This window comes from Gymnogyps californianus, chromosome Z (genome assembly GCF_018139145.2).
Source record: "Gymnogyps californianus isolate 813 chromosome Z, ASM1813914v2, whole genome shotgun sequence".
NCBI classification, from domain to species: domain Eukaryota; kingdom Metazoa; phylum Chordata; class Aves; order Accipitriformes; family Cathartidae; genus Gymnogyps; species Gymnogyps californianus.
In genome coordinates this window covers 39,256,486-39,268,734 of record NC_059500.1, presented here as the reverse complement: position 1 = coordinate 39,268,734, position 12,249 = coordinate 39,256,486, and the positions used below count along the sequence as shown (strand labels likewise).

Below are 12,249 nucleotides of genomic sequence, written 5' to 3'. Positions count from 1 at the left end.
TCTTTCTGAGATGACATAATAACCTACGCTCTCATTTATCCTAGCATTAAGTACTGACTAATCTCATTCTGGTTTAGAAAATCGTTTAAGCTAAGGCTTAAGTCCACTCAGCTAAAAGAATTTGTTTTACTGTCTTTTTTGTGAAAGGATGGTACTGATCAGAAAATGTGCATTAAGCAAAAGTTTAAGCACTTAGTTTTTCTCTTCTGTATATCTATACAAATATTGTGTTGTAAATGAACACCCCAGATTCTGTAGAAAACTGACTTGATTGTGCTACTTTGTACTAGCTATATTAACTTCGTATACATACAAGTATAAATGAATACAGCCACCTACTAATTGAGATTTTTTAATCTTTCTGTATTTTGCCTGAAGTATTCTAAGAAAACATTACACGAATGCAAATGAATGCAAACATTATTCATACCATGTAGAAGACACAGAACCTCAACAATTTGGCTTAGAAGATCTCTCCTCTGCCTCATTTTCTATGGTAGCTGCTGCTACTCCATTTATTTTTATGGCTCCAGTAGTTGTAGTAGTTAGATGATAAACATCCGTGAAGTCATAATAACAGCACATCTGTCTTAACACAGAATTATTCCCTCCCACCTACACATACAGAGCTGAGTTAATCTCTTCTTTTAGGAAAAAAAAAAAAAAAAGACACGCAATATGAGTAACTGGCTGTGATAAGAATGCTCTTGGGAACATTTTTTCTGCTATTTTTTTCCCTTTTAATTATACCTATGACTGGAGGTTTGGATGTTTAGCATGTCCTTTTTTTTTTTTTTGGTGAAAGTCAATGGACTACATTTGACAATTGGCCTAGGGAGTCAGTTACTTGTGCCTCACACTTAGAACTGAAGACCCACATGGAGAGAATCAGCCCCTAGGACCAACCAGAAGGGACAGCTGAATTTGAAAAGGGGCTGGTAAGCTCTGGACTGTCAGCAATCTTGAATGTTGTGGGAAGACCCTTGTAGGCCTCTACAGAAAGCACAAGCAATTGAATGCTGTATATTTTTGTCTTTCTCTCTGGCTTTTTTTTCTCCTTTTGGCTTTGTTTACTTACTAAACTTCAAGCATGAATCTTCTTTGGTTTTAGTGGGGAAAATGAAGCAGTCAGCATGAGAGAGCACCATGCTGAAGAAGGTTGGTCCATTGCTCAGTGCTGCCCTTTGGCAGTGCAACTAACTTGATTGCAAGTCTACTTAAAGTCAGCAAGCAATCAACCTCAGAAACAAAAGTAGTCTTCCAAACTCTAATAAATGCTCCCCTTCTTTGGCCCTGGTCTGTTCCTTAAAATGCACTAGCAAAAACCAGTGCACTAGCAAAAACTAATTTAATAGCAAATATTACCAAAAAAAAGAGAAATCTGTTCTGTTTAAAATAAGAAAAAAAATTAAGGCTGGGATCCAATCCCAGAGTAAGACTGAATATTTGGGTTTTTTTGGTTTCAAGAATCTTTTTATAAGGAAGCCTACTACCCGTCTTTGAGATAAACTAAAGCTAGAAAAAACAAGTATGTTTTTAACAGTGATTCCTTTTATAAGCTATATTTTTTCTTTCTGTGGTTTATAAGTAACTTATTCTATATGCTACATCTTGAAAAAAATGTGGTATCAACTCAGAATTTACTGGATAAGGTGAATCAGAAAATAAAAGAACAGTGCAGTTCAAAGTAACTGAGAATTTGCTTACAGATGAGGAAGCTTTGTATGTTTAATTTGGACAGTAAGACTTCGCTATTATGGCATATGAATCAAGTTTGCTATTTTGTGGTTTTATTAAGTTTTAATTGTTGATACTTGCATTTGGACAGCCTTAATTACAAACTAGGAATGGGTTTCAGTTTGTTTGTGGGCCAGTGGCACAGCATATGCATGTACATGTATGTGTACAAACCAATAGATTGTTGACCAGATATCTGACAACAATTTTAAGTTATATTTACCCAATGAAAGGCATGCATGGCAACTTACTTTTTAATATATAACGTATTTCTGATGATTCCTTTAAAATACTTTTAATATCACTGGCTTAATAATTCCTTTGATGCTTTAGAAATCATACCATGGTATTTCTCCCATTTTAAATTTATCTTTAATTTTATTTATAAGCAAAGACTTGAAAAAGTATACCAGTAGTTTTACTGGTATTATAATCTGTTGCTGGCATCACAAAAAGTTTAGTATTTTTTTATACGTAACAGTGAACATTGGACAGGGGCTCAGAATTTGTCTAAATCACAGATATACTTCGCCATGCAGTTCCCATTGTGTTATGAAATGTCTCTGTGCTTGGGTTACTAGTTTAATACATTTGTTATATTGAGAGCTGATTGAGCAGAAATAATCTCTGACATACTGGTCCCAGACGTTTGTGGTTTCTGGCACCAACGGCAGTCTGATCCTCCTAGTAAAAGAGGTTAACTGACTTTAGAGTTGGGGAAAAATCCCCCAGGAGCAAAAATATCCCTGCTTTCCACATGAACATGCAGCATTCTTACATGCCTTAGGGGAACTGACTGGTGAATTGTTTGACAAGTCCCCAGTTTAGCTTGTCTAGCTCCAGCTTACATCTTTAACGTATTTGTACACAGCTATAATATTCCCCTAAAAACTGCCACTTCATCAAGCCACCCTATTTTGCTAGATGTGTTGTACAGATAGCACAAAGAAGAAACACAGGAAATAACTTATATAAAGCACTGCATTCCACTCACAGTACTGGAATAGGATTTTTTTGTTCAAACAGGAGTCATATCTTTTAATGGTGCTTCAGAGTTGCTTCCTAATACGCTTTTTGTGTGTGTGTATGTTGTACGCCTCTGCATGTTGTTATGGCTCACACAATTGAGGTAAACTGCTGAAAACAGGTCAGAAAGGAAAAAAAGTTTTACCTTTAAGAAGATAACTGCGTACAGTTTTTCTTTGGTTTTGGATCATCATAGCAGCCTAGAAATTCACAGCTGGCATCACATTTCCAAGATGACCCTACAGTTTCATTTGATTAGAGATGCTTTGGTTAGGTTTGACCTGATGATTAAGTCAGATGGCTGTTTACAAGGGTTGTGTATTCCAGGTTTTGCGGTTTTAGTTATGAAAGCTGCATGTTCCAGTCTCCCCCACCAGACCACATTTGCATTTCATCTGTTTAGGATGCTTTAAATGAGGACTTTCTTATCTCTTGAGGACAGCTTGCCATGTTACCCCCACAAAAAAGAAAATAAACTCTTGTCTTTCCAGTTTTAGTCTTTTTTGCTCTCTTTCTGTGTGTGCACTGCTTTTAAGTCTTTCCCTTCATGCTTTGCTGTCAATCAAAACTCAAAAAAGTGAAATCAAACCTGAGGAAGCAAATACTTTTTATTTTTTCCTCAAGGAAAAAAGGGATTACAGGAACCAAACTCAACTGTAATCTCCATAAACCATTTCTATGACTACTACTCCTAATGGAAAGCTCTGTTCCATTTCTGAAATAATTTTTATTTGTAAAGTGAAATGTGTAACACATAATAAAAGATCCTCTGAAGAACAATTATGCTGATTTGGTTTAACCAGACCCAGACGATAACCGAGACTGGTCCACAAGCCTTTTGAATGTTCATATATTTTTCTGAAACATTCAAAACTGCTCCACACAAATACCTGCTACAAATCCAGTGGAGCTGACAAGTCTCATTATCCAGTTTCCACTCCAGGCAATCATGAAATCTGAGTGTTGCTGACATGATCCATTTATATACAATATTTATTTAAGGACAAAACTTTACATTTTCCTCAAGCCACCCTTTAACCAGACACTCGAAGGAAATGAATCAATACTTCGTAACACTTGTGGAATCAGTCTCTCAGGTTTATTCAAGCTGAGTAACACATCATCTGGCAGACAAACTTTAAAGGACAATTTTGCAGCAGGTTATAAGAATTATGCTACCCTGGCTTCTAAGAGTTAGTAAGATTTAGGACTGGCCAGAATCTTTTTGAGAGAGAATGAGTTAACAATACAAGAGATACCTGATTTACTGAGTTAAACTCTCAAGGTGTTATTTATTTTTTATGTGTTCTGCACACATTTAAGTGTTGTGCAGCATTTCCAGACATCCTTAGTTAGCATCTTCAGGCTTTTATTTTACGATTGAGGATACAAAAGAGAAGAACGACTTGAAGATCTTATGCATCACTAAGAGTAACTGGAAGATGAGACTGGAAATAGGCATATAGCTACATAAGAATTGGTGCCACATCTTTTGGCACTGGGCTACAGGACAAACTGGATTCTGGCTTGGCAATCTGCCTAGTATCTACAGCTCTTAATTTTTAAAGAATAGACAGCATAAGCAGTTAGCCAGAACTCGGTTTGTCCTACAGACTTCTTCAAAGAATCACAGAATGGCTGAGATTGGAAGGCTCTAGAGACCATCTAGTCCAACTTCCCCTACTCAAAGTAGGGTCACCTAGACCAGGTTGCTCAGGCCTATGTCCAGTTGAATTTTGAGTATCTCCAAGAATGGGGATTCCACAACCTCTCTGAGCAAACTGTGGCAGTGTTTGGCCACCCTCACAACTGAAGAGCTTCTCCTTATCCTTAAATGGAATTTCCTCTTTCAATTTGCACCCATTGCCTCTTGCCTTGGGCACCATTGAGAAAAGTATGGCTCCATCCTCTTTATACCCTCCCATCAGGTATTTGTGCACACTGACAAGATCTCCCCTGAGACTTCTCTTCTTGAAGCTACACAATCCCAGCTCTCAGCCTCTTCTGGTATGGTCAGATGCTCTAATCTCTTAATCTTCATGGCCTTGGACTTTCTCCAGTATGTCCATGTCTCTCTTCTTGCGGGGAGCCAAGAACTGGACACAGCACTTCAGATGTGGTCTCACCTGGACTGAACAGAGGGGAAGGATCGCCTCCCTTGATCTGCTGGGCAATGCTCATCCTAGCATAGCCCAAGATGCTGTTGGCCTTCTGTGCTGCAGGGGTGCACTGCTGGCTCATGGCCAACTTGCTGTCCACCAGGACCCACAAGTCCTTTTCCGCAAAGTTGCTTTCCAACTAGCTGATCTCCATCCTATACTGCTGCACAGGGTTATTCCACCCCTGGTGCAGGACTTTGTTGAACTTAATGAGATTCCTACCTGCCCATTTCTCCAGCCTGTTGCAGACCCTCTCAGATGGCAGCACAAGCATCCTGTCTGTCAACCACTCCTCCCAGTTGTGTATCATCTCTAAACTTGCCGAGGATGCACTCCGTCCCACCATCCAAGTCATTAATGTAATGGCCAGTGCTGGCCCCAGTATAAGACCCCCGAATACTCCACTAGTAATGGGACTGCAGCTGGATTTTGTGCTGCTGATAATAATCCTTTAAGCCCAGAAGTTCAGCCAGTTTTCAATCCACCTCACTGCCCATTTACCTAGTCCATACTTCACCAGCCTGTATATAGAGGATTTTATGGGAGAAAGCGGTGAAAATCTTGCTGAACTCATGATAAACAACATACACTGCTCTCCCCTAGTCCACCAAGCCAGTCATTTCATTGTAGATGGCTAATGGATTGGTTAGGCATGGGTCTGAACTCCTGAAGTCCAGGGTTACGATCCTGCTATTTGCCTTGTTCCCTTCTCTCAAGATCCTGGACTCCACCATCTCATGGCCACTACAGACCAGGCAGAGCTCCATGTATCCCTGCTGCTCTCTCACATAAAAGGCCAGTTCTGCTCCCCACTGTCCTGGCCTGTCCTTCCTAAAGAGCCCGTTATCTGCCCACAGCAGCATTCAGTCATGTGAGCTATCCTGCCACGTCTCTGTGATCCCAAAGAGACTGTAGCCCTGGAGCTGCACACAAGGGCTCTAAGGCCTCTTCTTTGTTCCCTACGGGGTATGCGTCAGTGTACAGATACTTCAGAGCACCCAGTTAGGCTCATTTCCATGAAGAACTCTGAGAGCTTCTTGAATACTGTTAATGGGTAATGTGTAAAATACTGTGGCAATGAACTGCTGGAGAGACAAAAGGCCTTCCAAAATGTTAATTCAGTGCATATCACATTAGACGGTTCCTCTTTGTAGCACTTTTAATGCTGCCATGCTTAATTAATACCAGTGAATTGAACCACCTCTTCTTTCTTCTATTATAGAATTAAACAACTGACTGACTGACATTTTCAAAAATTCTAGGCGCTTGTACTTTCCGTGGGTTTCAGTTAGACTTGCAAATGCTGAGTGCATCTGAGAATCACTAGCTTGCTTTGTTTTCAGACATACTGACATGGAGGATGCTGTAAATGTAACTAAGCTGCTCTTTCTAGATGCACATCAGTTAATTTATCTCCTTTCTATGTCAAAGAAGAGTGAACAGGAAGGCCACAATGTTACATGTGAAATGCTTTCAGGGATATAGCACATATTTAAAAAGTGCTTATCCCCATTATCCTATTCATTTTGCTTGTTATCTGAGCCTAACCCTTCTCTTACGAAATCTAAACTAATTCAAATATGAGCAGAGTTCAAATTTTAATACAGAGTTTGGATATATTCAACTTTTCAGTAATGGCAACAGCTTTTCAAATTGAAATCCTTTTACAAATCTTTCCCTGAAGAAACACAGTGTGAGACATTTTTGACATCCTAGCAAATAACTTCTAACTTGTGCTAGAAAGATTCCTGAAAGAAGGACTTTTATATTCCAAAAACTTTTAAAGATACACAATAGAGCTAAAGAATTCTCTGGCCTCTGAAAACATTGTCATTATGGGCCTTGTCCTATAAGGGTACTGCATGAAAGAAGTCCTAGTCTTAGTGGGCCAGCTAGTTTTCTAGCTTTATTTTTTTTTTTTCAAAGTGGAGTAAAGATACAGAAACTGCTTGTAATTTGTGAGAGGAATTTTAATGGCAAGAGGAAAACTACCTGTTGACATAAAGCTAACCAACCGTTCCTCTTAAGGGTGTGTTCCTCCCTTTGTTCTCCCCCCTGAAGGGAAGAGCTTCAACAGTGTACCTAACTGTATTGGAGACCCATCCTAGTGACTTCATTGGGATTTTCAGGTGCAATTCTGTTTCGAGCTAAGCCACTGAGGTCTTACCACTGACATAAAAGCAGAATGGGATCGTTGGAGTGTAGGCAGAATTTTACTGCCTGTTTATTAGAAAAATTAAAGTGTTTAAGCAAGAGTTTAATCTGTTTCTTATTTCCTTCTATTGTGAAGTCATAATATTGTATTTGACTGTAAAATAACAGCTGTACTCTGCATGAAAGAGTCCTTATTAAGCACAAATATCTTGCTAAGAATCAAATGCAACATAGTATTCGTTAAATAAACACCTTGTGGTATAGATACACCTTTATATTCAAACATGATCCAGTTTAAAAGCTTGCCTTAGAATCAGAGCCTACATTCTTGCCGATTTTTCTAAGATACTCCAAGGGCCGAGGCGTATTAAGTATCTGAGGTCATGGTAAAATTACATTGTGTTTATTTTGCCAGATTTTTAAAATCTGTTTTCAGCTTTTGTTTTATGATGGTATAGTTCTTCTCACATTCCTTTGGAATGAACGCAGTTAAGTGCATGACTACATATATATTTTTAAAACAATGTAATTCACTGGTACTATATTATGTTTTATTTTTGAACAGCCTCCCCCAACATATGTGGTGCCCGATATTCATGTAGTTTATTGTTGCAGCAACTGTATTAGTGCTTTTATGCTTGCTATTTTCCCATTAGTCTAACATAATTGGCTGATCAAACACCATCCATCTTTCATTAACTTCTGTTAGAACAAAATTCTGGCTAACAGCAGACAACTTAAAGAAGCAACTTAATGCTTCTCCAGGTTGCATAAGTCTTCATTACTCTTAGAGCAGGCAGGTAGCTGCCTGCATGTCAGCTGCATGCAGAAACATCCCAGAGACCCACGTATTAGAAAATTTATTGCCTTGCTTCTGAAAATATTGTAGGATGTAGAATTTTGACTAGCCAGTGTGACTATCCATCTTTATTGTACACAATTTTACTCCATATGCCAAAAGGATCCCATTTTCTTTCTCCAATGCTTAATCCCTCCTTAACATGTCAGTAAAATGATTGAAGTTACAAGATAATTAGAAACAATGAGAGATTCATCCTGAACTGATGTCTTCTGCATTAAAAAAGTAATCAAAGTTGCTTTAAAAATAGATCTTGCATGATATTTACACATATATACTTACTCTCATAAGTGAAACTACTTAGTATTGTGCTATTAAATGCACATTAAAGCATTTTGCCAAAGTAATAGCAAGGATCTGGGAAGTCATGCCCTTCACGTAACATTCTGTTAAATTGCTACTGAGATATGAGGCAATCTAGATAGATTTCTTGGTGGGGCTGAATTTTTTCAGCAAGAATAAGACGGTTGTTACTGAGTTTATAATTTGCTAAGTGTTGCCACATCCAGTTAAGCTGTTCTGAAAACAGGTGGAGGTGGAACTGTTCTAGCAAGCCGGCCTCTCACTTAAGCCTTTTCCCCAAATGCTGCATCTTGCTTCACATTTGGTTCTTACCATGCTCCAATCACCGCATTGCGGCTAACTCCTCTCTACCACACCAGCTGCAAAGCCATACTCTGCAAGGGCACCAGTTGCACCTTCCATTGCACCAGTTGTTCTCCCTGCTTCCTTACCTGTGCAATTTCTTGATAGAAAATAACTTCAGATGCCTTTCCCCCCGTTTCCTTTACAGATCTTGCTACAAACAAGGGCTGCATTAGGAGGAAACTCAGTTACAGTATAGGTAGCATGGGTCAAGATGCCAAATCATTCCAGCTGGAGTAGTTATGTCCCGCTCAGGGGCTACATTCAGGGGCAACGCCGCATTTTTCACCAGTCACAGGCCTGTACAACACCGCCACACGTACCACACTCCACCTCGGCGCGCTTCTGTGCGAAAGCGCACTCAATTCGGCGTGCGGAACACGGCCCCGCAGCACAGACTCGACTTACTCCCAGCCCTGCGCTGGGTTCTCCCGGGGACTCGCCTCACCAGCACCCACGGCCGCCCTCAGACCAAGCGCCCTCCGAGCCACAGCAGCACAGCCACCGGCTGCCTGAGAAAGCTCCGCGACAGCCGGGGTGCCAGACGAGGAAGACCGCGGCCTTCAGGCGCTGCACACGGCACTCCCCGGCCCCGCGTCCCCACACCCGGACCCTTCCCCGCCCGCCTCTCGCGACGCCGCCAGCAAACCTCGCGACGCTTCCCGCTCTTCCCACTTTACCGCTGGCTCCTTTAAGAACGAAGTCCCGCCGCGCCGCTCTTCTCGCGATACCCGCCCCCCTCTCCCCCCGTCCGCCCCCGTAGTCCGGCGGTGGCCGAGTCTACCGCGCCCGGTGCGGCGGGGCGGGGCGGGGCGATAAACGCGAGGGCGAAGGAGCTGCTCGCCCCCGTCCCCGGGCACGGTTTCTGCCTGCACCCCGCCGGGGTCGGGGGGAGGGAACGGGAGGGGGGCGCCGCTCATGGCGGAGGCGGGCGGTGAGGCTGCCCGGCCGTTATCGGGGCCGGCGGTGGTGCGGGGAGCGGGGCGGTTTCCTTCCCTGACACGCTGTGAGGTGCCCGCCGGGTGACTGCTCGGCGCCCCCCGGGTTTCCTCAGCCCCTGCCCTCCTGTGACTTGGCCGGGGGAGCGTGCGGCGTCCAGAGAAGGGGTGTGGGCGCTAGACCGGCCCGTGCCCCCCTTCCTGTGGTGGTAGGCCCCCCCCGAGCGGCGTCCCGGCTGGCTTCTGGTCCCCACCTGCCGCCGGGTGCCTCCGCCCACGGGCTCTGCTGGGCTTTGCACGGCCCAAAGTTAAAATGAGTGATGATGTCCCAGGTAAGCATCTTCCGTGTATCTTTCCAGAGCGATGGTCAGACGCTTAATTCACATTTGCGCAGGCGGAAAAGGAGAGCAGATGTGGAAGTTACAGGGAGCTTGGTAACCCACGGTGGGTGCACCCGCACGTTCGCTGTGGGGAAGAGCGCGCCCGTGGAGCGGCTGGCCCGTGGGAGCTTGCTGGCAGTGCCTTGTGCGCACATCTCTGTGCCGCAGTGCTGTGAGGCCTTGCCTGACAGCAAAGCTGAGGCGTTTGTGACAAGAATGGTGGTGTATTTGTTTTACAAATAGTCAGTGAGAAAACTTTTTAAATCGGTTGTTTGTCAGTGTACATTTTGAGATTGTTTCTTGCAACAAGTAGAAACGTGTGGTTAAGTGAACTCGAAACATCCTGCTCTGACATCTTCTGGAAGAGAACATTTTGGGGTTTTTTAGCTCCTTTTGTTTACCAGCTTTGTACTTAAGCTTTGCAATTTAAGAAGGGCAATGCTTTTACTTTATAGTATCCTTGAATTTTGCCTTTACAGCCTTTTATTGGAGTGTAAAAAACCCCTTTGCACTCCACATTAAGTGGTCAAACCTCAATAGTTAGAAAGCATTCATGAGTTTTGCTCTTTTTTTTTTGTAGAGGAGTAGTTGTTAAAAGGAGCTAGTGTGTGACAGTAGGCCATTACCAGCATGATTTAGTACAGTTAATATGTATAACAGCACATTTTTTTCAACTGTATTAAAAGGGTAAATACAGGCAGGCATCTTAAATATCAGCTTTCTTCATTGATGGCAAGTGTACTGTACCCATGCTAGGAAGGATAATTTTCTACATTTTTAAAGATAGTACCCTACATAAATTATAGTTCTGGTTCAAAACCCAAGAAGTTAGTGAATCAGGCTAGTTGCAGTTGCAATTCTTGCTTTGTACAGCATTATTTTCTGGGGTTTTGTCGCAATGGTGTCCTTAATACCATTGCTTTTCTTTCCCTTTTTCTCATTCTGTTTCTTGTTTCTCACTAGATTTGGAGTTTGGTAATACTGAAACTATTGCTCCATGCAATTTATTCCACTTTGCACCTGGAACCCTAATTCTGACAAGTCATATGCAACTCATTAAACTCAAGTAAATGCTTAGTTAAAAACAAAGGGACTGTCATCTTAAATCATAGTTTCAACTTAAGGGTCTTTAAACTAATGTCACATGTCACTTCAGATATTACTGTAAAAGAAAGTAATTATGGAAATGCTCTCTTATTTTAAGCTTTGTTTTGCATATTTAACAGTGTGCTGTATATAGCTGGTTTCATTTTTTCAGTCTTGCTTCTTGTTCTTGAGAAATTGCTCAAAGACTTAGATGCTACTGGGAGAAGTTGATGTGCACATTTTTTTGCATCGATTTGAGCATGTGTGAGAGACAGTACAAATGCCTTAAAGTTTAAGAGATTAGTTACATATGATTTGTTGAATATACTGTCTGTACTTCACCCTTTGCCTCAAAAAGATACGTTTGAGCTTCAAGTCTCTGAGAAGATCAGTGGGAATGGCTGAAGGTATGGACCAGCTTACATACGGGTCACAGGTTGTGGGGCTGAACTTCTCAAGTAAGGTTGATGGGGGGCATTATGAAAGAGATCTGCAAAATGATGAGTCTAACAGAGAGATCGTGGTTTATGATCCTGTTAGTATAAGAACTAATGGGCAATCAGTTTGGATTGCGGGATCCAAGTTCATAGCAGGCAAAAGCTTGAGAGGTATTAGAGAGCAGACCTGCGAAATTTGTAGTCAGAAGACACCAGATGCAAGAAATCTGCATGTGTTGAAGGGGGAATGGAGCTACTCAAAAGAGAGCGGTCCACTGGAGTTTGCTAAACAGGCAAACCACACCTAGCCCTGGAAATCTCTGTAGCTAAAAGAATACTTTAACGCCAAAGAATTTTAGAAGAGAGATATTCCATATGTTTGTGCTATTTTTATTGTTACCTGGATGTCAACTTCTGGCCACTGCTTGTTACAGAAGAGTGGGCTACATGGATGTTTTTGTTTTCTTTTAGTGTATATAATTTAATTAATTTTTTAAAATGAAGTGTAGTCATTGCTGATCTAACTAGTACATTGTGGAGAATAATCCTGTGAGCGTACAATTCCAGGAGCTCAGGAACTAGTGAGAAGAACCTGTCTTCTTCATGAGTTTTTTGCACTGAGACATAAAAATGGGGGAAGGTGGAGTTTCTCGCCTTCAGGACTTCCTCTTTTCTTTTCCTTACCTTTGAAAAGTAACTGGGTTGATGCACCCAAAAAGGTGTACTACCACTGATCATAGGTATGAAGTACGAATACTTACTCTGATGCAAGAATCTCTCTGACTTGCTCCTTCCCGTAAAAACCTTAGGTGCTTCTCACTGCTACTG

At 41.8% G+C, this 12,249-nt stretch overlaps 1 protein-coding gene across 5 annotated transcripts in view; it reads left to right on the top strand.

The window, feature by feature from the left end:
* The first annotated feature begins 9,616 nt into the window (after positions 1-9,616).
* The window catches only part of ERCC6L2 (ERCC excision repair 6 like 2), a 59,185-nt gene continuing 56,552 nt past the window's right edge, over positions 9,617-12,249 (top strand). For all 5 annotated transcript variants that reach the window (XR_007767795.1, XM_050912871.1, XM_050912870.1 and 2 more), the window contains exon 1: positions 9,617-9,850. Coding sequence is in view for 4 of the 5 variants with exons in the window: in XM_050912871.1 (XP_050768828.1) it covers positions 9,832-9,850 (19 nt within the window). In the remaining variant the exon portion in view is untranslated. The remainder of the gene's footprint in view (positions 9,851-12,249) is intronic.